Source organism: Urocitellus parryii, chromosome 2, assembly GCF_045843805.1.
Source record: "Urocitellus parryii isolate mUroPar1 chromosome 2, mUroPar1.hap1, whole genome shotgun sequence".
Taxonomy (NCBI): domain Eukaryota; kingdom Metazoa; phylum Chordata; class Mammalia; order Rodentia; family Sciuridae; genus Urocitellus; species Urocitellus parryii.
The window spans coordinates 205450941-205476984 of record NC_135532.1 but is presented as its reverse complement, the minus strand read 5'-3'; the positions used below and the strand labels follow the sequence as shown (position 1 = coordinate 205476984).

The 26044-nt window shown below is 30.7% G+C and overlaps 1 protein-coding gene across 1 annotated transcript in view; it reads right to left on the bottom strand.

Annotated features, from left to right (window-relative positions):
• The window catches only part of Ncam2 (neural cell adhesion molecule 2), a 472605-nt gene that overhangs the window by 206331 nt on the left and 240230 nt on the right, over window positions 1-26044 (bottom strand). The window contains exons 2-5 of the mRNA XM_026411794.2: window positions 15656-15730; window positions 12080-12286; window positions 10069-10212; window positions 3134-3271 (exon numbers count right to left, since the gene is read on the bottom strand). Of these exons, the coding sequence (XP_026267579.2) occupies window positions 3134-3271; window positions 10069-10212; window positions 12080-12286; window positions 15656-15730 (564 nt within the window). The remainder of the gene's footprint in view (window positions 1-3133; window positions 3272-10068; window positions 10213-12079; window positions 12287-15655; window positions 15731-26044) is intronic.

The following is a 26044-nucleotide window of genomic DNA, read 5'->3' as shown; positions in this document are numbered from 1 at the left end:
TTGAGATCAGTTCTAAACAACCTGATGAAACTGATACTACGGTAGGTCTGTTAGTATTACAAGTATAACATAGTGTGAAATATAGCCAAAATTTTGTATGTACCTATTGAATAAATTTATGAATGCAATATAAAACAATTTTGAAATGTCAGTAAACAATCTTAAGTTAAATTTCTAAAGTTTTAATAAGTTGGTACAAAAGACATGATAAAGGGTCAACATCAGGGGAAAGTGAGAGTAGAATTGTCTAGGAAAATTAGTGAAGTAATTTTAGGTGAGACAATGTTTAAATGAATTGTATAAGGAAGAAACAATCCACTGGCATTACATGTGTATAACTTCATAAAATTGCAAACAATGTTAAGATAACAGCACTTAGAAATATGATTTATTTGATACTCAGGTCTGCAACTGCAGGTCAGCTGTGACTCTGTTTCTTATGTCTACAATCTGGTGTCCAGGATTAAATCGTCCCTATTTAAGTCATGTAGTTTCATAGCAGAAGAGAAGAGCAAGAGAGTCTGAAGAAAACATGAAGTGTCATGAAGTCTGAGTTAAGCCACTCTTCATGTTATACTTGCTTAACTGCCATTGGTCAGTCCAAGTCACACAATCAGGAGGAAATGCATGGAACTCCCATTAGAAGCAGTGTACTTACATGGCATTGGACAGTGATATACAATCTTCTTCAAGGGACATGGAGAATTTTTGTGAAAAATTTTACATAGGAATTGAGGAATACAGTAAGAAAATCATAGAGTCAAGACAAAAATAGGATCTACAACATTTAGTAATGCTAGTACTACAGATGCTATGTAATATCTGTTGGATCTAGCAAGGATATCATTTAGCTAACTGCAGTTTACAAAAGATTCTGAATTAAAAAGATGGAACATGAGAGGAAAATGTGAAAAGGACAGACAAAGAAATTAAGAACAGATCTTGCAGAGTCAAAATTTGACAAGGAAGCAGAGGATATAGTCACAGTTGTTTCGAGCATTTGGTCAAGAGGTCAATACACTTGAGGGGGAAGGAGAGTATTGGGAGTACCAGGATAATGTCAAATCTGTAAGGTAAAATTAGTATCAATTTAGTGAGAAAGCTTGGAATATGAATTGAGGGGAAAGTCACAGAACAAGAGTCAAATTTTATAGTTGAAGAAAGATAAACTAACACCAAAAATGTAGTACATTTTACTTATTTACATATTTTGTATCTAAAACTTTACACTGAAAAATCTTCAAGAGGTTTCATGAAAGAAAAATAAGGAAAAAAATCTAAGTAGCCCAATATTTAAAAGGAGTCACTAAGCAGGACAAGAGTCCCTTAGACTGGAATACAATAATTTTCCTGTGGAATCAAGAGGAAATGAAAGAGAAAAGCACAGTTGTCTTTCTGGCATTCATTAATGTGCCCTTGACAGGGTTCCAATGCATCACCCAGAGGGTATCATCAGCTAATGGTGAATTTTTTTTTTCTAATGGTAAATTTTGTGAATATTGTTTTGAAGAAAAGAGTTATAAGGATGCTATTGTATAATAGTTTTTGTCCAAGAGAAAATGTAACTAATTGGCACTGTTCCAGCAAAGAAGGTTAGATTAGAATCTGTGGTTGATTCTGTTAAAATCAGATGAAGAACTGCATTTGGAGGATCAGACGGACAGATAAAACATCACATTATCAATATGACTTTTTCAAGTGGCACAAGAAAAGGCATTCCAGCATTTATCTTATAGATTCTAAAGTACATATATACAAAATATAGAATTAAATAGTCCAGTTTGAATACAGACCATGGTGGACTGGAAGATGTAAACATGGGTTATTCAGATGCACACTGGTACCCAGATGATCATTCCATGAAAATGAAAAAAATCACAAGTACACAACATTCATAGATTAAAGTAGGGAAACAGGTGAGAACACACAATAAATGTATTAAAGTTTTCTAGAAATCATAATATATGAAAGAATAATAAGGAATTAGTGCACTGCCTGCCATATGACATTTCTTTTTAAATATCATACTCAAATTAATGTTTCAGTAGAAAAATCTACACATACACAGTTACAAATACATTTGTGTATGTCATCACATATCATAATCCTTTTATGGTAAATACTTACAACATACTACTTCTTATGAACTTCACATATTTTTTAAAAAACTTCACATATATTAATTTATATTATAATCTTCAAGCTGACAAGAGAACACTGAGTACAAAGACTTACCCATCATGAAAGACACTTACATAAGTTTCCTTTTAGGAACCAGAATATGCTGCATATTTGAATGGATAAGCTAAATAGCTACTGTATGTTATCTTTGTTTATTGTATATAATAAATGTATAAGAAATGTGTATAGAAAATATACATAGATAAAAATACAGATACAGACAGATGCATTCATTTTAAAACTTATCCTCTGTACACTGAAAATCTCCTCCTGCACCATAAGTAAAATTCTCCACTGACTATGACAACCTTAGTATTAGTGGACTCTGCATTCCTAAAAAGACCTCAGAAAAGCTAGATCTTCTCTAAACCCTGGTTTCATATGGCTAAAGTATAGGTTGTTCATGACAGAATATTTAAAGAAGGGGTCAACCACATAAGATTTTCTACACCTCAAAGTCATTTTGATTTTGTCTTAAAGGTATTATGAAGTACTGAAAAATTAATATGGTTGAAAGGAATAAAGTTAGAGAAGAATGCTCAAAGGAGAAGATAACTTCCTGATTTCATAAACTATCTATTAATGTCCATTAATATTTAAAAGTAACCTTATAAATTCAATTAAAGTCAAATAAGATAATATTAGCAATGAGCAATTCATCTAACCGCAAAGTAAAAGCTGATACTTTGTTTCATTTGACATTTTTTGAAACGCTACAAACATTGACAAAAAATAATTAAAGACTCTGAAAAGTGATCTCAGGGTGACAGCATTAAAAACTCAGAGACACGGATCTTAATACTTTTATATGATATAACAGATATTACCAGAGAGGTGGGGGGATTTCTTCTTGACATAGAAGATATTTACTAAGGGACAAGGTGGGTTTTGAGTTTAGTAAGTGTATTGTTAAAATGAACAACAGAATATGTACAAATTATTTACTGCTTACCATTAACAATAACGATGATATCACGGAAGTCAATTTCTCCCCTGGCTTCCACTCTTCCTTCACATCTATATATACCTTCATCACTTTTATTGATGTTGAGAATCTGCAGATTATTGTTAGCTAACATGGCAAAACGACCTGGAGAGTAAGCAAAGGGGAGAAAATGACATTAGTAATTGAAGGCTGAGTCCAGTGTGCTCAAAATTGCTAAGAGTTAAAATATGGCACTGGTCTGACACTATCAAACTTTTCATCAACAAACAAATTCAAATTTGAAAGTAAAATGTAATTTCATAACTTCAATTTTTCCACTCTACATGACTTGTTACACCTTTTTTTTCCCCTGAAATACATTCAAGACTTTATATCCACATAAAATGGTCAGGTTATTATTTTCTCGGTGCTTTGAATGCAGAAATGACATAAAAAAAAGAAAAATGCAGGGAGATTAGATATTGCAGCCTTGAAAACTTTTGACTGCAAATATATAGCAACTTGTGTATAGAAAATGGTGGAAATTTTATTGAACATCCTTCCTCAACAATAATTAAACTAATAATTCTACATATCCTGAGGAGGCAGTTAAGTGATGTAATAATGTTCGAATCACATTAAGTATATGAAAATGCTTGTAACATATATTTATTTAAAGTATTTTTTAGGGAAACACAAGATAATCTTCTTTAGGAATTAATAGATTTGCTTTTATTAATTTTTTAAGATTCCATTTTATGTGTGTGCACATATATATATACAAAAGTAATCTGACATACAACATGCACTAACTGATAGCTTAGAATAACATTTTATAGCAATCTGAGATGCCAAACAGCATCTTAGCTTGACATTATTTTCTAAGTCTAATCTCATTTATAATCATCACAATTTTGTTGCAGTGTTAAAACCTATCCCTTCTTATCGTGTAAAGAATTTTCTTACATCTAGTCATTTTAAAGCACATTGTACAGGAACTATCATAAATTTTAATTAATGCATCCCTATTTATTGTTAAACTCCTTTTTTTTTTGGCCTGGATATAGTAGCTATAGTATTAAAAATACATTGGTTACTGAGATTCAGTCTTTATCTACTTTGAACATTTTGGCCAAGTAGAATTGCCATTATTTTAGGGTACCAGTACCTAGGATGTTTACAGTCTGGAGTTTGCTTTTGTAATGCTGTTCAATTTTACTGCTTTTCCTCTATCTGCTGGTATGATAGAGATTGATATGTTATGGTATGATAGGGACATCTCAAAACCCATTTGTGAAAAAGGTAGAGAGCTTCATCACCTGGATTGCTGACTGGATTCACTTTGTAGAATCTTTCTGCTACTCCTGTTGCCAACTGGACATGCTGTGAGTAAGAAATAGTCTGCTATGGTAGTAGGTCATTCAGATTTTGGGGTTAGTTTGCCAGAGCAATTCCTTGATAAGATGGGAGAAAGTTTAAGCTGGAAGTCACAGAGGGATTCATAAGGCAATAGACAGCCTTAAAGCAGGCAGAAAAGTGGTTAACTCTCTGATAGGGAGTGGAACTCTATAGATTCAGAGGCTGCCACAGAATGAAAATACTGATTACAAAGCCCAGACACATGACTTTCATCCCAGGATTTATAAGCTATTCCCTAATGTCTATTTCTTCTTTAGGTTGACCCTAAGAAGAGAGATAAAAAGGTTTATGTAAACTTTTCCCTGATAAATAAATCACAGACTTGAACTTTTGTCACCACAGGAAAGACTGGGAAGTAAGAAAGGTAATCTGTTAGAAGTTTCAAAGTTTAACACATGAGAAGTTCTGGAGTAACTCAGAATTCATAAAATTTATGAAATTTCAAAAATAATTAAACATTTTTCTATCAAATTTTGTGGTTGGAAGTTAGAAAAATATATTTTAATAATGTTCAGATTAGGAAGGATGTTCTTAATCATACATAGATCATTATAATATTATATTTTAACTTGCTAAAATAAGTATCATCTTTTACCTCTATCCTCTCTAGTTATTATGTGTTATTTGAATTAAGAAAAAAGAGTAAGGGTGAGTATTATTTTAATAAGGAAGGCAGTGTTTATATAAAAAAGAATTAGAATCACATAGTACTCATATTTAATGGCAAAAATGTTTCTTCTAATTGGAAAATTTTAGTCCCAAATGGCCTTTTTAATCCATTACTTTTACTAACTCTAAAAACTTTAGGAAAACAATAATTACCTGGTAAAGCTAAACACTATTATACATGCTTATGTCTACAAATTTTTTTTTAACACTGAAAAAAAGTTATGTGAAGATTGTGTCAAATCCCAAATATATTTCCAAAGCCTCATGATGGTTCTTAGTAAACTAGAGAAACAGTGCATTACTGTTATGTGTTTCCAGAAGATATCTAAAGAAAGCAATGCTTCAGTCACCCCACTAACTATAGGTTTTTGAAATATTTCACTATTACCAATTATGTTTTTATCAGTTACATAGAAACTCAATTATCAATGTGAGAAAGATAAATTGAATAAAATTGATAAATAGAATAAATTGCTTTATACTTCTTTAAACAAGTTATTTCTAAAGCCTTTCTTTCTTACTAAATCTTATTCTATACCTACTCAATGGTTTGTCTCATCTATCCTTATGACCAATCATCATATATATTTTAATGACTTACAGATTTTCTTCAGATTAAAATGTTTCCGTCTTCCATAACTATCTTTTTTTTTGGGGGGGGGATTGTTCGTGAAATTAAGCCCAGGGGTGATTAGCAAACTGAGCCACATCCCCAACACTTTTTATCTTTTATTTTGAGAAAGGGTGGGTCTCACTAAACTGCATAGGGCCTTTCTAAGCTGCTGAAGCTGACCTCAAACTTGTGATCCTCCTGTCTCAGCCTCCCCAGCTGCTAGGATTACAGGCCTTTACAACCTCTATCCATCCAGATGTACTACTTAGAATGGTTATAAGTACAACAATCAGCATATCTGACTTTTAGCTTAGCATCTGTGCCTGCTTTTCTATGTCTTCACATGTCTTTACAATTCCTTTATAGGAAACTAGTTGCTCAAGATAAATTCCATAAGTTATAGAACACTTTGTTCAAGGCAAATTCCAAGTTATCCTTGACATATCCTTAACTCTGCATAATCAAAAATATTCTATATCCTATTATTTATGTCTTTAGTCCAAAATCTTGCTTTCACTTGGCAATTATTTCATTTAATTCTGAGCTGATCTCAGGGCCTGGAATTTTTTTCCTTGAATCCCATCCAACTGAAACACTAATATCCTTTTCAAATACACATTAGATCATGTCATTGCCTTCATTAAAACACTTCAGTTATTTCCCCTTTGAATAAATTCCAAACTCTTTAGCAGTGATGTCAAAACCATATTGACCAGACTTGGCAGTCCTCTCTACCTTTTTTTCTTATTAGTCCTTGATTAACAAATACTGGTTTTAATTATCTACTTGTGCAAATATTCAACTTGTACTTTTTCAAAAGTTCTAGTTATAATAAACTATACCAGTGTCTGAAGTATGTCATCAATGTTGCTTTCACCTCTAGGCTATTGCACATGGTGTTCTCTGTTCATTAAATTCTCATCACCTAAGTGCTATTTATATTTAAAGGTAAATATTTTTCTCCCTGCAAGCATCTTTGACATCTTTCTTTTCCCTAACTCTTTCAGTGTTCTTTTTTTCTCTGTTACCACTTTCCTTCCCATAGACACAATATACTATTTTTCACTGATTTATCTATTTACCCCTTTAAAGACTATTAGTGTTTTGAAGGGAGTAAACTTTTTTATCTTGTTTACTATGAATCAATGCATCTAGAACTCAAGCAGGAATACACAGGGTAATCCATAACTGTTAAATGAATCTTTTATACCAGAAGTAGATTAATATTTTAATGAAGAATATGAGTCTATTAATTATTTGTGATACAGAAAGAATACTTTAACCAAAGACTTTTCAAAGTTTATAAGATCATTTTCACACTGACCTGTGTTCAATAAGCATATGTATCTCTCTCCTTCTGGGTGACAATAAAAGTCAGGTTATTCAACTTTTATAACAAAATGTCACTCTTTTTTCTTACTTGCTTTTCTTCTTTAGCATATATATCTCCCTTCAATGAGTAACATGGACAAACTCCATTCAAATTATTCTGCAAAGTCCTGATTCGGATTATCTACCACATAGCTACTATAAAAGCATGAGGGATAAATTGAACATTTCCCAACTATTTAGTGTCTGATCTCCTACATATAAACTTTACTCTCTATCACATTAAAGATATGGAAAGGAAAGTATTTTTAAAAATACACATTTTTTTTAAATCTAGATAAATTATGTTCAGTGTTATAAACCTAATCATATCCCAGTAGCTATAAAATGAAAGAGACTAAATAAGGTAGTTTTAGTCACTTTTTTGCTACTGTGATCAATGATTTGACAAGAACAATTTTAGTGGAGGAAACATTTATCTGGGGGCTCATGGTTTCAGAGGTCTTAGTCCACAGATGTCCAGCTCCATTGCCTTGGGTCCAAAGTATGACAGAGCACCATGGTAGAAGACAGTAGAGGGGGAAAGATGCTCAGGAAATAGCACCAGGAAGCAAAGAGAGTTTCCCCTCACCATGGACAAAATACATAACCCAAAGAACACACCCCACCTGCCTACAGTTACCAATTAGTTAATCCCTAACAGTGGATTAATTAACTGATTGGTTAAGGCTCTTCTAACCCAATAATTTCTCCTCTGAACCTTCTTGTATATTCACACACGTGATCTTTTGGGGGACACCTTACATCCAAACCATCACAGACTCTCATAACTCAATCATTCCACTTCTAAATCTTCTTGAATTGTCTCACACATGAGCTTCTGAGGGATACCTCATAGGTAAACCATAACAGATACCTCTTGTGAAACCATGATAAATGTACAAATTGTTCAGCAATGAAGTATATGTCAAGATCTTTCATTGTAACAAGGTTAGAAAAGTTTGGCCTTCCTCATACGTTTACTTTCTTTAGTTGCCTGCTATGCACCTTAGCTCATTCATATTTAACTTTAGTCACTCCCCTAAATTGAACTTTCTATTTCAAGTTATAGTCTAATGGCATATAATTTGGGCAAAATTGATTCTAAAAATTGAAAAACTCATTAAGAAGGAATAAGAAAGATAAATAGATAAATTTCATATATTGAGAGACTGGCATCTACCTCAATAGTTTATTCATTTCAATATGACTAATACGTTATTTATAAATTACAATGATTGTTTGAAACAGATATAATACTCCATTTTTGAAAGATGAAGAATGTGATTTCAGAGCACAACAGCTAGAAAAACTTTTCATTATTTCAGGGCCAAGAAAAATAGTAGAACCAAAATGAACTTCCAAGTTTACATCATTCAATTTTGGATTACTGGGAAATAATTATCTGTTCAATCATAGAAATATTACACCTCCATCACCACTACACTTTGTTATTCATCTTTGTTTTGATGTTTTGTTTCAAGTGTCTTCTTTAAAAATATAATTTTTAAAAGAACCTTCTTGTAATTAAAATGTGTAATAAACCAGATGTATATATGAGCAATATTAGATAATGTGAAAATATTTAGATATTATCATTTAGCTATAATAAAATTACTTCCTTTTCTGTATGATTGAGAGGCAGAAAAAAACAAAAATATATCACACACAAGTACTCATATAATTTGTTAATAAAATCTAAAGCAGTTACTCAAATAAAATATGAGATAATTAAGTAGTATTCCTCATTAGCTTATTGTATTAGAAACAATGAGTTTTCATTAATAACTGACTAGTATTGACCATATCAAGGTCTGAAAAATTAAATTTAAAAAAACTGACTATTGTATATGATTATGATATGTTCTATTTACATATTCAAAAATAGAAATTGTCTACCTTCTGTCTTTTATGCTATAGAAATTTCATCTCTTGGAAACACAAAACAGAATCATGCAAGATGAAAAATACTTAAAAAGATTCAATTATTTTGTTCCTCTCTGCAATGCAGGTGCGTTGAAAAATATTCTAAATTGAAAATGCTCCCTATGCACAATGATAAAGGAGCATAATGTAAGCAAATTATGCTTTCAATTACAGATGTCATATCATTCTGGAATTTTAGCTCAATCTGAATCAAAATCATGAAGACAATTTGAGTGAATTTACACTTATTTCTATTATTCTATATGTCTTATCATAGTATTCAGAACTTTTATGCGTCTTTTAAAGAACAGCTCCAGAATAATAAGCAGAATTCACATATAAATTATTATCAGTTTTCTTTGTTTGTTACCAGGGATTGAATTCAGGGGTGCTTATCAACCAAGCCACATCCTGAGCTCTTTTTATCTTTTATTTAGACAAAGTCTCAATGGGCTGTTTAGGGTCTCACTGCTGAAGCTGGCTTTGAACATGTGATCTTCCCGTCTCAGCCTCCTAAATTATTTTAATTTGTTTTGAATTATAAAAAGTTGAATTTATGAATTAGTATCTGTTCGTCATTCATTTCTTAAAAATACATTAAATTTTCCCTGAAAGTAGAAAAAGTGTAAACAAACTTTTTGTTTCATATAGTAACTGCAGAAAGCTTCCTAAGATAAACTAGTTGCCAGACATATTCAACTCTGGGATCAAAGCATCCATAGCAATATGTAATTGTTGGTCATGACTATGTTCCTATAACATGTTATAGAAACAAAAGAAGTATTAAATTTGACCTAAGGTTCATAGTGACCCAAATTACAGTGTATAATTTTAAGGTTTTAAAAAGAGTTGTTTGACATTTAGGGTCAAAAAATACATTTTTAAAATCAGCCACATATATTCAGTAATTTTAAAAACTTGCAATGGTTTTAGAACATATAACTTAGGGAGTTACCAAAATACTAACTGTCGGAAATTGCGGTGACTTCCTCATTATGATACAACCAGGTGACGGCAGGTGCAGGTGAACTGCTAACACGGCAAATGACCTCTGCATCTTCTCCTTGTTTGAATTCTTGAGGAGAAACCACTTCTCTGAAAGTGAGTTTTTCTGAATCAAGAAAATAACACAGATCATAAAAGAATTATCACTTATTTATCCTAAAAAAACATATTCTAAAATAGATGTTAATTGATGCTATGTTGTATGATCCTAGATAAACCTAGGTCTTTTAAAACATCAAGCCAAACTAACAGATTCCTTTCCTAGTAACCTTCCATCTCACTGAGAATTCCAAAGTCCTCTCAGTGCCATAGAAGGTCCTATGTGATCTACAGTCCAATCTACAACTCTGATCCTAATTTCTCCTCTTTCCAGTATTGTGCTCCAGTAACAGTGTCTTCCTTTAACATTCCAGGTTAGCTTTTGAACAGGGCATTTGCCCTCCCCCCAATTCATTAAGAATTCTGACCAAACTCGTTAGTAAAAACAATAGACCTTCCCACATAAACTTTTGCCATCTCTGCCTAATTTATTTTCTATAAAATTGTATAGCAGGTAAATACACCACCTGTAATTTTTAGATGATTTATTATGTAAATAATAGAATTGACTTAGAACAGTACTGGGTAGACTTCAATAAATATGTTTAATGAAAGAATTAAGAAGAATATTTGTGGTTATAGAAGATGATTTTTTACAAAAGCAATGTTTTTTTTTTTTTTAAACATCACAATTGAGTTTTTTACATTCACAATAAAACACTAGGGATCTTCTAGTGTATCATTTAAAATAGTAAAATGATCACTCAATTTCATTGTTTGGTGTGTATTAAATAGTTACCAATAGTGCATCACATAAATAAGGAAGATAACTTTTCTGGAAATGCGTAATGCAAAAGGGGGGCAGGGAGCTAAATCAGGATAAATGAAACCAATAATGTATTAACAAATTTCCCTGGTTACCAAACCAGAAGTCTTACTATGGGAATGATCTGATATTCTTTTACATTTCCTATTTCTAGAATAACAATAATTTAAGTTGGTATAAAGAAGTGAGAGCTTACATAAATTTTTACTCAAAATATTTATATAAGTTTTCACTGGTAAAAAATTCAGTGCCACACATTAATGGTGAAATTGTTCTAAATATTTCATGCAATATCAGTTAATGTAGTCCTCAGAACAACTCTGTGTATGATGTAGGTCCTATTACACATATTTATAGTAGAGGACACTGAAGGCAGAGAAGTTAGGCAATCTGTTCAAGGTCATAAAAGTACTTGATAGAGCTGGTTTCAAATTTAGGGAGTTAACAGGCTTCACAGTGAACCTTAACAGTTTAATGATTTCTAAATATATACAAGAAAAAGGGACAGGACACAATCTATCTTAAGTGTAAAATGAAGTGTAAATACGGAAAATCCTGTTAATGAAAACATCTATTATTCAAGAGTCCTGACAACATATTATTTTCTTCTAGTTGAGTTGTCAGCTCTATCTCTGTCTACTTCTGTTCATTGACTGTCATCCCAGTTCTCACTCTAGAATGGTCAGTGCTATAACTTTCTGCAATGTCCTTGGTTCTAATTGTGACCTTTATTTTAAACTGAAAATTTACAACAAATATATTTCATAACACCAACTAACCACTGTATTTTATTTACCCAATTATTTTCTAGTGTACTGAGATTGTTGAAGCACATTTTAAAATTTAACTAAGATAATTGGAAGCACATTTTAAAATATGATTTAACTAAGATAATTGGCTCCATTTATGTTTATAACTACCTATAAGCCATTATCAATTCTAAGATGCACTAAAGTAAAACACAAATAAGCTGATGTCTACATAGGTTGTAAAACATTGCATAGAATATAGGTTGTTCTTGAGTGTTGGTTTGTATTACTAACATTTTATTTTGCTTGAATTCTTTATAAGTTTTCTATCAACTTAAACTTACAAATACATGACTTACGGTAAATTTCCAAAACTACCGTAGCTTCCTGTGTCTGTCCTTTGGCATCTGCTGCTTGACAGCGATATATCCCTGCATCTTCTATGTTAGCGTTGTAGATGGTTAATCTTGACCTAACGCCTTCTTTCTGCACCACTACCCTCTGGGTTGAAATTATCTTCTCTCCTTGAGGATTATACCAATCTATACTCTCAGGCTCACCAATTGCTGCAAAAAGCCAAGGAGAAGAAGCATTTAGAAATATGTTTTAAATGTTTGTTTTGGCAGTGGCATTTACTATTCTGCATCAGTTTTAACAATTTAGAGAAATGTAAATAGAAAACTGGAAATCTGAGTATTGTACAAAATTGAAAGTAAACACAAATGTTAACACACATGTTCGTTTTTGTTTCTTCAAATTAAAGACTAAATCCTGTTCCAGTAAGCAAAATCTAAAAGTTATGTAGGAAATTTACTATGTAGTATTGAAGCAACGAGATTTGAAATTTTACATTAATGATCTATGGATTATCACTGCACTTAAATATGAAAATTTTATAAGCAAGACATAAACTCCATGTGATAGATAATATTTGATCAGAAATATGAATACTAATAAGATTTTCACATGCTTGACTCTTTTTGCTTAGGGACAGGGGATAGCACTATTTTTCCTGATAAAGCACAAATTAGGAAAATGTAAGTAATTTACAAAACAAATTTTTACCATTGACAATTCTTAATTTGAATAAATTTCTCAAGTTGTTAAACTCATACAGATAAGGCAAATAAACATTTTAAAAACGAAGCCCTTATATCTTTCCCCAACTGATATGAATAGTTTTATCATTTTAATCTGAAATTATTAACTATTAAATTATGATAATTAGAATGTATTGAAGTGATACTTATCCTGCTAGGCAATTACAACCAAATCATTAGTGTGTAAATATTTATTTAAGTTTTCCAATTCAGAATCTAGGTTACTAACCACTTTGTAATATCTAGAAATACCTGCATTTTTTTTAGTCACCAAAAGGATGTATTTCACTCAATTACATAAGAAATAATTTGGGGAAGCAACATACTTTATTAACTCAAAAGTATTGGGAGAAAATGAGTTTAGCTAACTAATATCTTCATGACCTCTTCAAACAAGAAAATTTTTCTTTTTTTTTCTTCCTAAGAAATGATTTTTAAAAAATAGCATCTTTTTTTTAAAATTACAAACTAGATAGGATTTAGTAAAATTTTGAAAATTTAGGTAGAATTTCAAATGGATCAGAGTTTTATTATCTTCACTTTTTATGAATGGAAATACAAATCAAAATAGTTATAGAATAATGAATTTAGGGGTTAATATTTCTTTTCATTCCTTCTTTCATAAAGAATCTAAAATGTAGCCAGGTGCAGTGGTGCACGCCTGTAATCCAAGTGGTCTGGAGGCAGAGGCAGGAGGATCAGGAGTTCAAAGCCAGTCTCAGCAAAAATGAGGTTCAGTGAGATCCTGTCTCTAAATGAAATACAAAACAGGGCTGGGGATGGGCCTCAGTGTTCAAGTGCCCCTGAGTTCAATCCTTGGTATCTGCCCCCACCAAAAAAAGCTAAAAAGGATAATTAAAATGAGCATCACTTTAATTTTAAACAATATACAACTTCATTTTATACTGTAAATTCAACATTAAACATGATCTGCTGAGAAATATTTGAATCTTTCAAAATAATATGGTATAAAATCTCATTATCAGGGGAAGTTTATTATGGATTTTCAGAGGGTAGTCATTAATCTCTTACAAAATCTCTAATACATATTAGTTTTGACCAAAATTTTCTATATTTATAAGAATGGCCTATTAGACAAACTATTAACAAATATAACAAAATGGTTTTGTAGTTTTGAACATGTAGTGATACTATTAATTTTCTGTACAAGACACATTCTATTTAGATCACAGTATATGTCTACCTTCTAGGTTAAATTTAAGATATAAATATTTTATTGGGTTTGAAACATTCATGTTTTTTAAGGTGCCTGGGAAGTTTATTGGCATCTACATAGAAAAAAATATGTAAGTATTCTGGCATACATCATTTTCCATATCACTTTTTGAGATTCTTGTTTTATTACTAAAATTAATTTAAATAAAACCACTTCCATGATTATGGGACCACTCTTGGTAATATACCTTTATGTAAAAGAAAAAAAGATATTCACTTAGTTTGGCTTCATAATAAGAAACTCAATACCACTGAGTAGTATTAATTAATATTTTAATTTAAGTCATCATTTTATCTTATATTATACATAGTCAATTATGTTACATGGTGATGACAGAATATAAAATAATAAAATTTTACTTTATTTTCATCATTCTTTTTTTTAACTATTGTATTATTCTGTTACTATATCATACAATTTAGTATGCATGCATCTGTTTATAGCTATGTACACAAAACAGAATGAGCTGTAGAAACAGGGACCTTATGTACACTTATGTCAAAGTTCTTTTGACACTATTTGCACTGGACAAATTATTGCCCTACTCTTTGATTTTTTTCATTAGTCAATAAACAAAATATGTATTAAAAACATATCAATTTAGACTCCTTGGCATGTAGATATATGAACATACATAGGTTCTATTAGTTTTAGTAAGTCGTGGCAATTTATACACACCGGGTTTAGATATGCTTTATGAATGCTATTTTCATTATGTTTTTACTTTTCATAAATTTAATAATAATTTAAGCATGTCCACAGTTCTCAAGCTAACTTTTCAATGCTTTTTAAATCAAGAATACATACTGTAATCCTGTTGTGACTTGCTTTTGGAACAATCACAAACAGAAACAATTCTAAAACAGTCTTATAAGCAATTTTGACATTACATGAATAGTCAATACTTCATGCTTGTGTACATAAATATGTATATGATAAATCTAAATAGATAAGGAATGTGTGCTTTTGAGAGTTCTATTTTATGTTGAATTAGAATTTGATGTTCAAGTACTTAAATATCTTTTGAAAGAATTCTGAAATCTTCATGATTAAACTGAATGAGGCTTATATTATTTTCTATAGGCATTGTAATACATAATATATTTGTTTAATAGCTACAAAAATCTTTCAGAACTTTTCCTAATTCACTATTTGATATTGAAATAAATATTCACCCTTTAAAAGGTTATTTTTTTCTGAATCATATAATTTTCATTAATGTGAAAGTATAATTCATTATGCTTTTATCTGATTTATTTATTGCTTATTTACAAAAATGAATCAATTATATTTTTGTACTAATCCTTATATTTCTGTTTATTCTACTTAAATTGAAATTTTATGGAAACATTTTATCTCATAAGTTTTTTTAAATGATATAGTTTTAATGTCAAAATTAATAAGCTGAAAATAACAAATAAAATCATTATTTTTAATATTTTCAAAATGTGATTATTATTATTTTATCATAAACCCAATGATAAGGTGTCACTTTTGAGAATTAAGGTTTTCATATTTAAATTTGGCTAATAAATATATTTATACTAATAGTTAAAGCACAAAACATGTTATCTGAAATTATTTAAAGGAATACATACCTGTACATGTGAAGAATTTAGATTCGCCCACACTAAGCTCTACTTTGCTAAGTGAAATTGTCACTTGAAGAAGAGCTGAAAAACATATTTGAGTAACAATTAATAGTGGTTTTAAATATTAATTCTAACAAATGATGTGCAAACCGCAGGTCCAAAAATAGTGATCATTTCCCTTAAGTTTTTATTCCAGAAAATGGGAAATGAAAATTGTGGAAAATATAATCTAATGCCAGACTATATGTTACATTATTATGTATTTCATACCATAGCAAATGTGGTATTTATTCAACTTAATATATCAAAATTCTGTTAAATAAAGAACCTAATTCATATCCATAAAGCTATTTGTCTTTGACAAACTAGCTATATAGAACTAGAGTGCGTGATAACTAAAGAAAATTTTGCCCAATAATTAAACCATTTTAGGAAGGAGCAAATCCTATATTGTTATTACAGTATTAACCAATATAAAAACTAACTACATTTTGACTATCTAGCAAAATATTTCCATGAGAAGAGGCATGCACAGGAAAGGAAGCACTGCACAAGAAAACATAGATGAGCATCTGTATTCACAAGATCAATAGGAACTGAGGTAACAGCAATAAAACAGAGAGGATACTCAGAATATTAAATATAAAATAACTGGATATTCTAGAAATTTATACAATAATCAAAATTTTGTTTTCATACAAAATGATAGATCTATTGCTGATGATATGACAGACAAGAAGTGTGTTCACTCTCCAGACTCAGCCTCACCATCCCTTTTACTCAGAATGAGCTTTTAGTAATGCAATGGATGTGCAGAAAATAAATGGAGAAAAATATGAGCTAGAGTACAATCCTATTTGGGAATTAGCAGATCCAATAACCAAAGACTTATTAAGCTCATCACAGAATGCAAAGATACAGAACCTGGGCTTGTCCAGTATAATGAGGTACTTCAGAAAAGCAGATGATGAAGGGCTGTGATAAAATCTACACTCAATATTCATAGAGAAGAGAACCAGTCACTCTGCTGACAAAGACAGCTGACAAGGAGACTTGTCTTCATTGACCTGGGTAGGAAGAAGCCATCGCCTCTTAGATTAGTCACAATTCTGTCCTTATCCTGGTTTAGGATTTTAATTGCAAACATATTCTCTAGAAAACCCCCACCAAAGAAGCTAAACAAGAATGCAGTCTCTTGTGAGGCTCAAAGCAACGTCTGTAAACATAAATTGATTTGAAGAAAACAATATTATCAACCCAGATTGCCCAATAATTTTATAGACAAAGTTTTCTTTAAACTCACATTCTGATATGAAATGCAAATGATCAAAGAAGGCACTGTAAGCAAGACTACATTGAAACAATTAGTAGGTAAAACAGACCCCTTGAAAATTTCAAAGGATATAAAACTTAGACAAGAAATCTAACATACTATGTTAAAATGCTTAAGGAAACAAACACAGAATCAAAAACATTTTAAATACTAGAAGAAAGTACTTTGAATATTTTCATCATGAAGAAATGAGGACTGTTTGAGGAGACAGGAAAGTTAAATGTAATCTAAATATTACACAATGTATACATGTATGGAAATATCACATGGAACAACACAGATACATAAAATTTTGTTTTTCCATATCAGTTAAAATAGATTTAATTTTAAAGAAAAGTACAAAATACTTTTCAAGAAAGGCCTTGACTTGTATCTTGTTTTAGGTATTTAAGATGTTTTCTAAAATAAAATAAAATGTTCCTTCATACACACCAACTTCCGTTGTTAAATTCCTTTTCCTTTTTCTAGAAACATTTCTGGGAAATTAAGGCTGGGGTGAATTGGCTTTTTCCTCCCCTCTGAACCTTGAGTTCATTTTTATTCATAATTACATAATGCTCAGAGAAAGCTGGGTGCATCTTAGGGGCTCAACCAGTGTTCAAGTAAATTCAGTATTTCAGAGAGAAACAGACCAAGAGAAGCCTACGTCAGAGAGACTACAAAGGAAACTAGTAGAAACAAGGAAAAAGGATGCCTATAAAGCCATTAACAATGCATACTCCATTGAAAATTCATGAAACAATATTTTTCCTCAAAAATGTAGCTATTCTCTTTGATGAAGTTGGATTAAGTGGAATGGGCATCAGCAGTAGCAAATGTCAGAACACAAGAAACTAGAGAATGTCTTCATGAGTAACTTTGTCTTGAGAAGATGGGTAGAGTTATTTGGATCCACAATCTGGGCATTTGACAGGAATTTAATATATTGGAGAAGACTTGAGCAAGTCAATGGATAGAAGGGAAGGAAGGAAAGGAAGCCAGTGTTGAAAGGAAAGGGGAAATTATAATTTCGTGCCTCATTCTCTTTATTTTTTCTACTTATACTTTCTACTATAGACATCTTTTATAATGTGCCATCAACATTTTTATTTTTCAGTATTCATTTTTTTTTACTGAAATCTAATGCTGCACTCTCCAGCCCTCAGCTTTCAGTTGAATGTGTACTAATTCTATTCAATCTGAACACATTCTGCTTCATCCAAACTTTGGTCACTGCTCATTATTTCCTTTTTGGTCCACTGAATCAATTTCCAACTCTTGAAGATAGGAACTCTGTAAATATCACTTGTTTTTTTATACTTTTCTTTTTTTTTCCTTTAAAGAAATATGTTCAATGATTTTAATTCAAAATATTTCATCAGTCACCATATTTTTTTCTGACTTTTATCTAAATAACCTTTCTCTTTAAAAAAGTTTCCTGGCTGATACATGCTCATATTTCTTGTTACAAGTACTCTTACTGAAAACCTTCAAAGTGGATTTATGTCATCCAATGAATCAATTATTATTCAAATTTTAATTGATAAAAACTTACCTTTTTTCCAGTTTATTTCCAGTTACTTCTCTCCAATTTTTCTGTAGCTATAGACACTAGGATTGATTCTCACCCTCTCTCCACTGACTCACAGTTCCTATCACTTCGCATTGGCTCAAATGGTTTTTCTTGCCTTTGTCTCCCTTTTTCACATGTCCACATGGCTAGCTATCTCCTATCTTCAAAATAAAACTAAAACATCAATAACGTTTCAAAACAGCTCTGACAGACCCGTCAGTGGCATCAACAAATATCTTTGATCAATAAGAATTTTTCCTAAACAAATGAGACATTATTGATAATCATATTCCCTTCTCTACCTTCTCTACCTCATTTAAATATAAATTATAGATGCCAGGGCTCATCAATTACACTTTTGTTTCTTCTAAATATAATACAGAGATAAGAGAACAATGGACAAATACATACTATTAGCTTACTATGTGATATGTTCACAACATTGTCAGTGACTTCAAGGCAAATTAATTTAAGGCTATTAGAAAATTTGATCAAATCTGCCAATTATTACTTAAGCAATTTCTATCTCTGACCTTTAGGGTAAATTTGATTGTCTATGGAGATTTATAAAAAAAGATAGAACTTGAAAGATGTAAGCACTTTAAAACTCAAAAGTTCTAGACAATTTTAATACTCATTTCCTGATGGGTACAATAAATAACATACATTCATTGTAATAAAATAAAATTGAGCATGAAATTAATTAGATAATTTATACTACAATACTTGGATAATTTTTCACTCAGTACAAATTATCAATTTTCCCATTAATCAAGACCATATTTTCAGAGACATTATGATAACTGAATACATTGTTATATTTTATTGCTATGTATGTATAAAACTATATAAAGAAAAAAATATCCAGTTTACTATATTTCCTGAAGGCCAGATTGCTCTACTTGACCTCTGCATCTGCAGACATATTAAAACATGTGGATCTCAGTTAAAACCTAGAGCATTAAAATGAGCGGTCATGCTCTGATCATTATTCTAATGATTTAACATCCAGGATTTCTTGTAATCAGTCTTGAGCTATGTCTGCTTACAAGAAATGTCAGAATAAAACTAGGCCATTTCCAAGTCAAAAAGATGTGATTGAACAAAGCTAGAAAGAAATGATACATTTGACATCTATCCATTTTATGTTTCCTCCATCTATAGCATTACAATTTAGATAAGAATAAATGAAGGAGATAATGCTATGTGGTCTTTATTTAAGTTAGAACAAACTATTAGGATAGTTGTTTGAAAAAAAGTTATACTGATAGTAAAGTTTCTAATTTTGATATTGTACTCTGTATTTGACACTGATATAATACCTTTGACTACATGTATTTGACATAGATACAATGCCTTTGAAGAAAATTGTGAAGGATGTAATAATACATGAGCTGCATATAATTTCCATAAATGATTAAATGATTGTATTCATTCTTCTTTATAGCTGAGTAATATTCCATTGTTTATATTTACCACAGTCTCTTTTTCCATTCATCCATTAAAAGACAACTAGGTTGTTTCCATAGTTTGGCTATTGTGACACAGTTAAAAAATGCAGAGAAGTGGTGGTGCTTGCCTGCCTGAAATCTCCACTATTGTGGAGGCAGGATGAGTGCAAGTTCAAGGGCAGTATCAATAACTTAGTGAGACCCTCAACAAGTTAGTAAGACCCTGTCTCAAAATTAAAAAAAAAAGAGGACCTGGTATGTAGCTCAGTGGTAGAACATTGTGGATTCAATACCAGGACCAAAAAAGTAAAAGGTGAAAACATAAAATCCTTCAATAAGAAATATATATGATCAGCAGATTCAAAAATATTTCCTTTCTATGTTCATATATGAATCTTGACCAGTTTAAGTCCACATCATGTACAACCACAGAAAGCAATCCTAATTAGGAAAAGTTACATTCCAGGAATGTATAATATGTCAAAATACACTCTACTGTCATGTATATCTAAAAAGAACAAATAAAAAATTTTTAAAAGATTGCATTCATTATAAATCAATCAGTCATTTTTATCAGAGCTGGGGTTGAAAAATAATAAACAACAGTAAATATTTTCACAGAAGATTTGTATTTAAGGTAAGATGGAGATTTAATCCCAAAGATTGAAAATTGAAGCCTTGATTACTTGTGTTCTGTGAATGATTCTCAAAGAAGTGTATGTAATAACAATCTTAAGTGTAATCTTGGGCATATGACCATGATTGAGTATCTATGGACAACATGCATCTTAAAAATCACTCTTACAGATGCTACAATATGCAAAAAAACTAAGTGACAATTCTCAATGTCAAGGGATTTCCAGTTTATTTGCAAAAATTAAACTACACAAAATTATGAACAATATGATGGTGTATACAAATAGTGGTCATTATGAAATTTATGATCAAGATGTTTTTGCAGAGTGCATTAAAACTTTAAAAAGATCAAGAAGATGTGATAAGTATTATAATATAAAGGACAGAGAGATTGAGGATATTCCATACCAGGTAAGGCAGAAATTTTCAAAGACCATAATAATAATAATAAAAATGAGATTTGTCTCATATAGACTCTTACTGAGATATCATTAGAGAAATAGTTTGGAAAGATTACGGAGGATCTCAAAAGCCATTGTAAAATTTCTGGACTTAAATTTTTGTCTGCTAATGATTTAAAATAGAAAAATTGGCATTTGTAAATATTGGTCTAGAGGTAGAATGACTGATAAAGGGGATAAACCAGCACTGTGGGGTATATTGTGATTAATAAATGAGTTGCCTGGTGGCAAAGAATATGGAGACATTTCAAATGTAACATTTCAAAGTAAGTTATGTTTGGGATGACTTAGCTTAAGGATGAAGAGGAAATATTAAAGATGTTAAGATCTTCTACTTCTGCCAGGGTCACCAAAAGGAGAAAATAATTAAGTATAAATGTTCATATGTGATAGAAAAATGGGAGACAGAATCTTGGACAATTCTATTCCATCAAGTTTGAGGGAAATAGAAGCTAAAATTGATTTCATAAATAAAAATTCCTCAAAATGGACCATAGGCAGCATTATAAAAATGACTTATCAATAAATAAATAAATTGGTATTTATAATTATAGTAAGCACTTAAACAAAATAGTAGCTAAGGAGAATTTCTTAATTTCCAGGAATAAAACATAATCAAGTCATTGGCATTTCTAAATTTCATCAGGACACCAAGAACCCTGTGCAATTTGATAAAACATTTAGCAGTGAAATTTTAAAATGATCATTTTTTCACCTGCAGAGATTTGAAAAAACTGACATTTTAATCAGTCTACTACCTTCTTGAAACAAAACAGACCTGGATTCACTTAGAATTCCAACAGATACACAGAGATAATTTTAGGGCACAGTTTATCTTGGTACAATTATTTGTAACATTTTGCAGGCAAATACCTTTTTTTCCCTAGACCTCTACATCAAATAAGCTAGAAGATCAAGACGTTTATTTAATAATTATAGAAATTTTTCAACAATCTTACATCTACAACATCCTCAAAGATTATTGATTATGCCAAATAAATGACTTTTTTCTTTAAGAACATAGTTTAAAATTGTATTTGTTCTTTTTTTTCATATTAAAAAAGAAGATTTATTTTGAATGTTTAGACTTACAGAAAAATTGGGAAATTTTTAAAAAAATGTCTTTCAGTCCATCCTTCCCAATGTTAATATCTTTTTTATTGATTGTCAACATACTATATATACAACCAGAGATAGAAAAATTGTGCTGCATATGTGTAATAAGAATTGTATTGCATTCTGCTTTCATTTATTTTTAAAAATTTTATTTATTCTGATAATTATGAAAATTTTTATTTATCTTCTCTTGTTTATTATTAAATGTTCTTGGCAATGTATTACAACAGCCCATGTGGATTATTAGTGCTCCAATTTTCAAGAAAATTCAGTACGTTCGAAACATTTAAGAGAGAAAAACTCATCACCTATTTTGAGAAAACTATGAACTTAAATGTTTTATTAAAGTTATTTTCAGGCTGGAGTTGTAGCTCAGTAGTAGAGTGCTTGCCTCGAATGAGTAAGGCACAGGGTTTGATCCTCAGCACCACATAAAAATAAATAAAGGTATTTTGTATATCTACAACTAAATTTTTTAAAAATTATTTTTAATTCTTACATCTAAGTCATGTCTTACATTTACCAATTTCTTTGGGCTCATCCAAAGTTAGGAAAATAAATGCCTCAGGTGCTAGATAATCTGAATTATTTTAAGACAAAATTGGTCTCCTTTATTAATGCTAGTTTCTGTTGACCATTCCTGTAAATCTGTAAACACTGTTTAGTCAGTTTCATCCTCTGCAGTACATAATAAAAACAGAAGCAAATAACAAACAACAAAACTAAGTAAATAAATAATGTATGAAGAAACAACCTTTTCTTTGTTTTTCTCTCAAATCAATAGGCATTTTGTACCTGTGTTCATTAAAAAATACAAAAACTGTAGGATTCCATTGATCATATTTTGTGTTTTTCTTTTTTGTGGTTGTTGTTCTTTCTTTCTTTCTTTTTCTTTTTTTTTTTTTTTTTTTTTTTTGGTGGTACTGAAGATTAAAACCAGGGCTCTGTACATTCTAGGCACTCACTCTGCCAACTGAACCATGTCCCCAGGCCTCCAGGCATTTTTAATTCTGTGCTCTCCATTCTACTAATAAGATTAGCATACTTAAACCAAAATCTTCTAATTTTCTAATTTTTCAAACATAATAACTTTCATCTATAATTTTTATTTGGTTTAATAAAAGATGAGATATCACCTTCTTTCTTCTTTTATTTGTTGTAGTACTGAGGACTTAACCCAGGGGTACTCTACTACTAGCTATATCCCCAGCCCTTTTGGTTGTTTTAGATTGTACAGGGACTTGCTAAATTACGCAGCCTGGCCTCAACTTGTGTATCCTCCTGAGTAGCTGGGAATACAGGCATACATAACTTTGCCTGGTCCACTTTGTAATTTAATCATTCCCTTCTTTGACACATATGCATTTATTCTTTGCTGCACTTTCAGGATTATTCATACATAGGCGTGTTGGGTTATACCTCTTCTTTGACATATCCTGTAAATGTGTGTTTTAGCTCGCTCTTTGTTTGTTTTCCTGGAGTTTTAGGTAACTTCCTCTACTGAAAAATACATGTATGATGTTTTTTTTTATGTGCTGGATATTCTAAAGCAGCATACCTATCATACTTAATTTGCTTTTTACATTATTCCTATTAATGGTCATCTCTAAATTTAAGATGAGAAAGATGAACAAAGGATGGTGTTGTGACTTGCTAATGAGCAGTTCAGCAACTCATGTTAAAACCAGATTTCAATTAGATATTCGCACCCAGTATTTATGCTTTTAATCACTTTACTAAGTGCTTCTCATGTATAATTTTGTTTAGTGTAATTTCACTCATTTTATGCATTCAAAATCAAACTGCCATATGTTCCCTATGTCCATTTCTATATTTTACCTACAGAAGGAGAAAGATAGAGGGAGAAAAAGGAATAATACTATTAATTTTGAAGTCACAAGATATATTTGCTCACATGAAATATACTACTTAGAAAATTGATATTTTTAGAGCAATCATATCAAAATTCATTTTTTTTCAATGTTGGCAATTAGACCCACTTCCTTGTGTATAGAAGTTGGGAGCTCTACTACTTGACTACACCTGTAGATCCTCTTATTTCATTATTTATTCTCTATGTTAAATGATGCTTTTATTAGCTACCAAGTCTTTTTTGCCATAAAATATGAGAAATGTCCAAGATTTCCTTCCCTCCCCTTTTCTTAAATATAAACACCCATCAAATCCCACTTTCAAATGTTTTTGACATATGCCCCTTTTCATCTACACTGCCTTAGTTTTATTGCCCATCATTGCTAGTATGGTCCAATAAATGGTATGCATTGGGTTTAACAGAAACATCTAAGGAAGTTTTTGTGTATAATCACATGTGCACATGTATGAATGGTCATTTGTCTTTATTTTTTCTGATATTTTATATATATATACATTATATATATATGTGTGTATATATATATATATATATATATATTTAAATGTAATGTGTACCTATACCTACTTTTATTTTTCTTTGATTTTGTCCCATTTCTGGAAATTCAGTTTCAAATTATCTGATGTAGCAAGTAGCATTCTCTATTTTTAATTAGCTCATTGGTGCTAAAGATTACTACTCAGAAAGTGGTTCCCAGTCCACTGCCATTGATCTCAACAAGGAACTTCTTTTTATTGTAGATTCTCAAGTCTCAGTTCTAACTGACGGAATCACAATCTGCAGTTTAACAAGTTCCTCCACTTGGACCTATGCACAACAATGTGATCAGCATCTGGTTAGAGTGTAGCAGTCTAATACCTTTATCAATTTCTAGTACAAAATACTACCCATTGTATGTAGATAAGAACCAATCTCCTTCACATTTAACACAATAAAATAGTTAACAATCCAGTCATGATTTGATTTTATGAGACCTTATTTTCAACCAAATCAAAATATAATATACACAATAGTCAACCTATTAAAAAATTCTGGAAATACTCCACACTTCTTTATTTCTTGCCTTTCACATTATATACCTTATTTACTTGAACTCTTTTTATCTAACCAAAGATACAACTGTTATATCACCTAAAATTCTATACTACTATTTTTAGATCATTTAACACATTGCACAAAATTATACTAAAAAGAACTTTATAACTTTTTATATGCAAACACATTTATATATATTTTATCTTAAAGGCATACATTCTCTTATGCAAATTTACATAGTAGTATTTAAGTAAAAATGGTTTGAAGGAAAGGTGTTTGTTTTAGTTTTAATGCTAAGTCTCCAGTAGCATTTAACACATATTTTCCTTCACACATCTTTTTCTTCACTGGATCCAAATTCTTAGAAAATAGAGACTATTATTTATTTAGTTTTCTATAGTTTATTAATTGAGCACATGTTATGGAGGAAAATCCATACTAACATATTTGTGTTGAAATGAGTTAACACCACAATAAAAGGAAAACAACAAACTCTTATCCTATGAAGCGTCTTGAAACTTAAAAATATTCAAATCAATAATAACTAGTTTTGAATCTATTTTATTCTGTTTATTATACGTTTCCTTGCATAACCTACAAATATTGTGAAAATTTAATTAACGATATTGACATTTGAGTACAAATTTCACTCCTATTTGATTATTCAGGAATGGCTGTGTGAATTTGTACATATGTTTCAATTTTGACATATATCTCACATGGGAAAATGTCATCTAAATGATTGGTAATCAAGAATTAATCGATGTTCAAAGAGGTCATTCGAGTGAAAAGAAAAGGTCAATAGGTTTAACCAAAGGAAAGAAAGAATTAAAATTGAAGGTGAAAAAATCTGTAAGGAAAGTCCAAGAAATGACGAGTTTGAGAAGATGATGATGTCAGGAATAGTGTGGCATTATTAC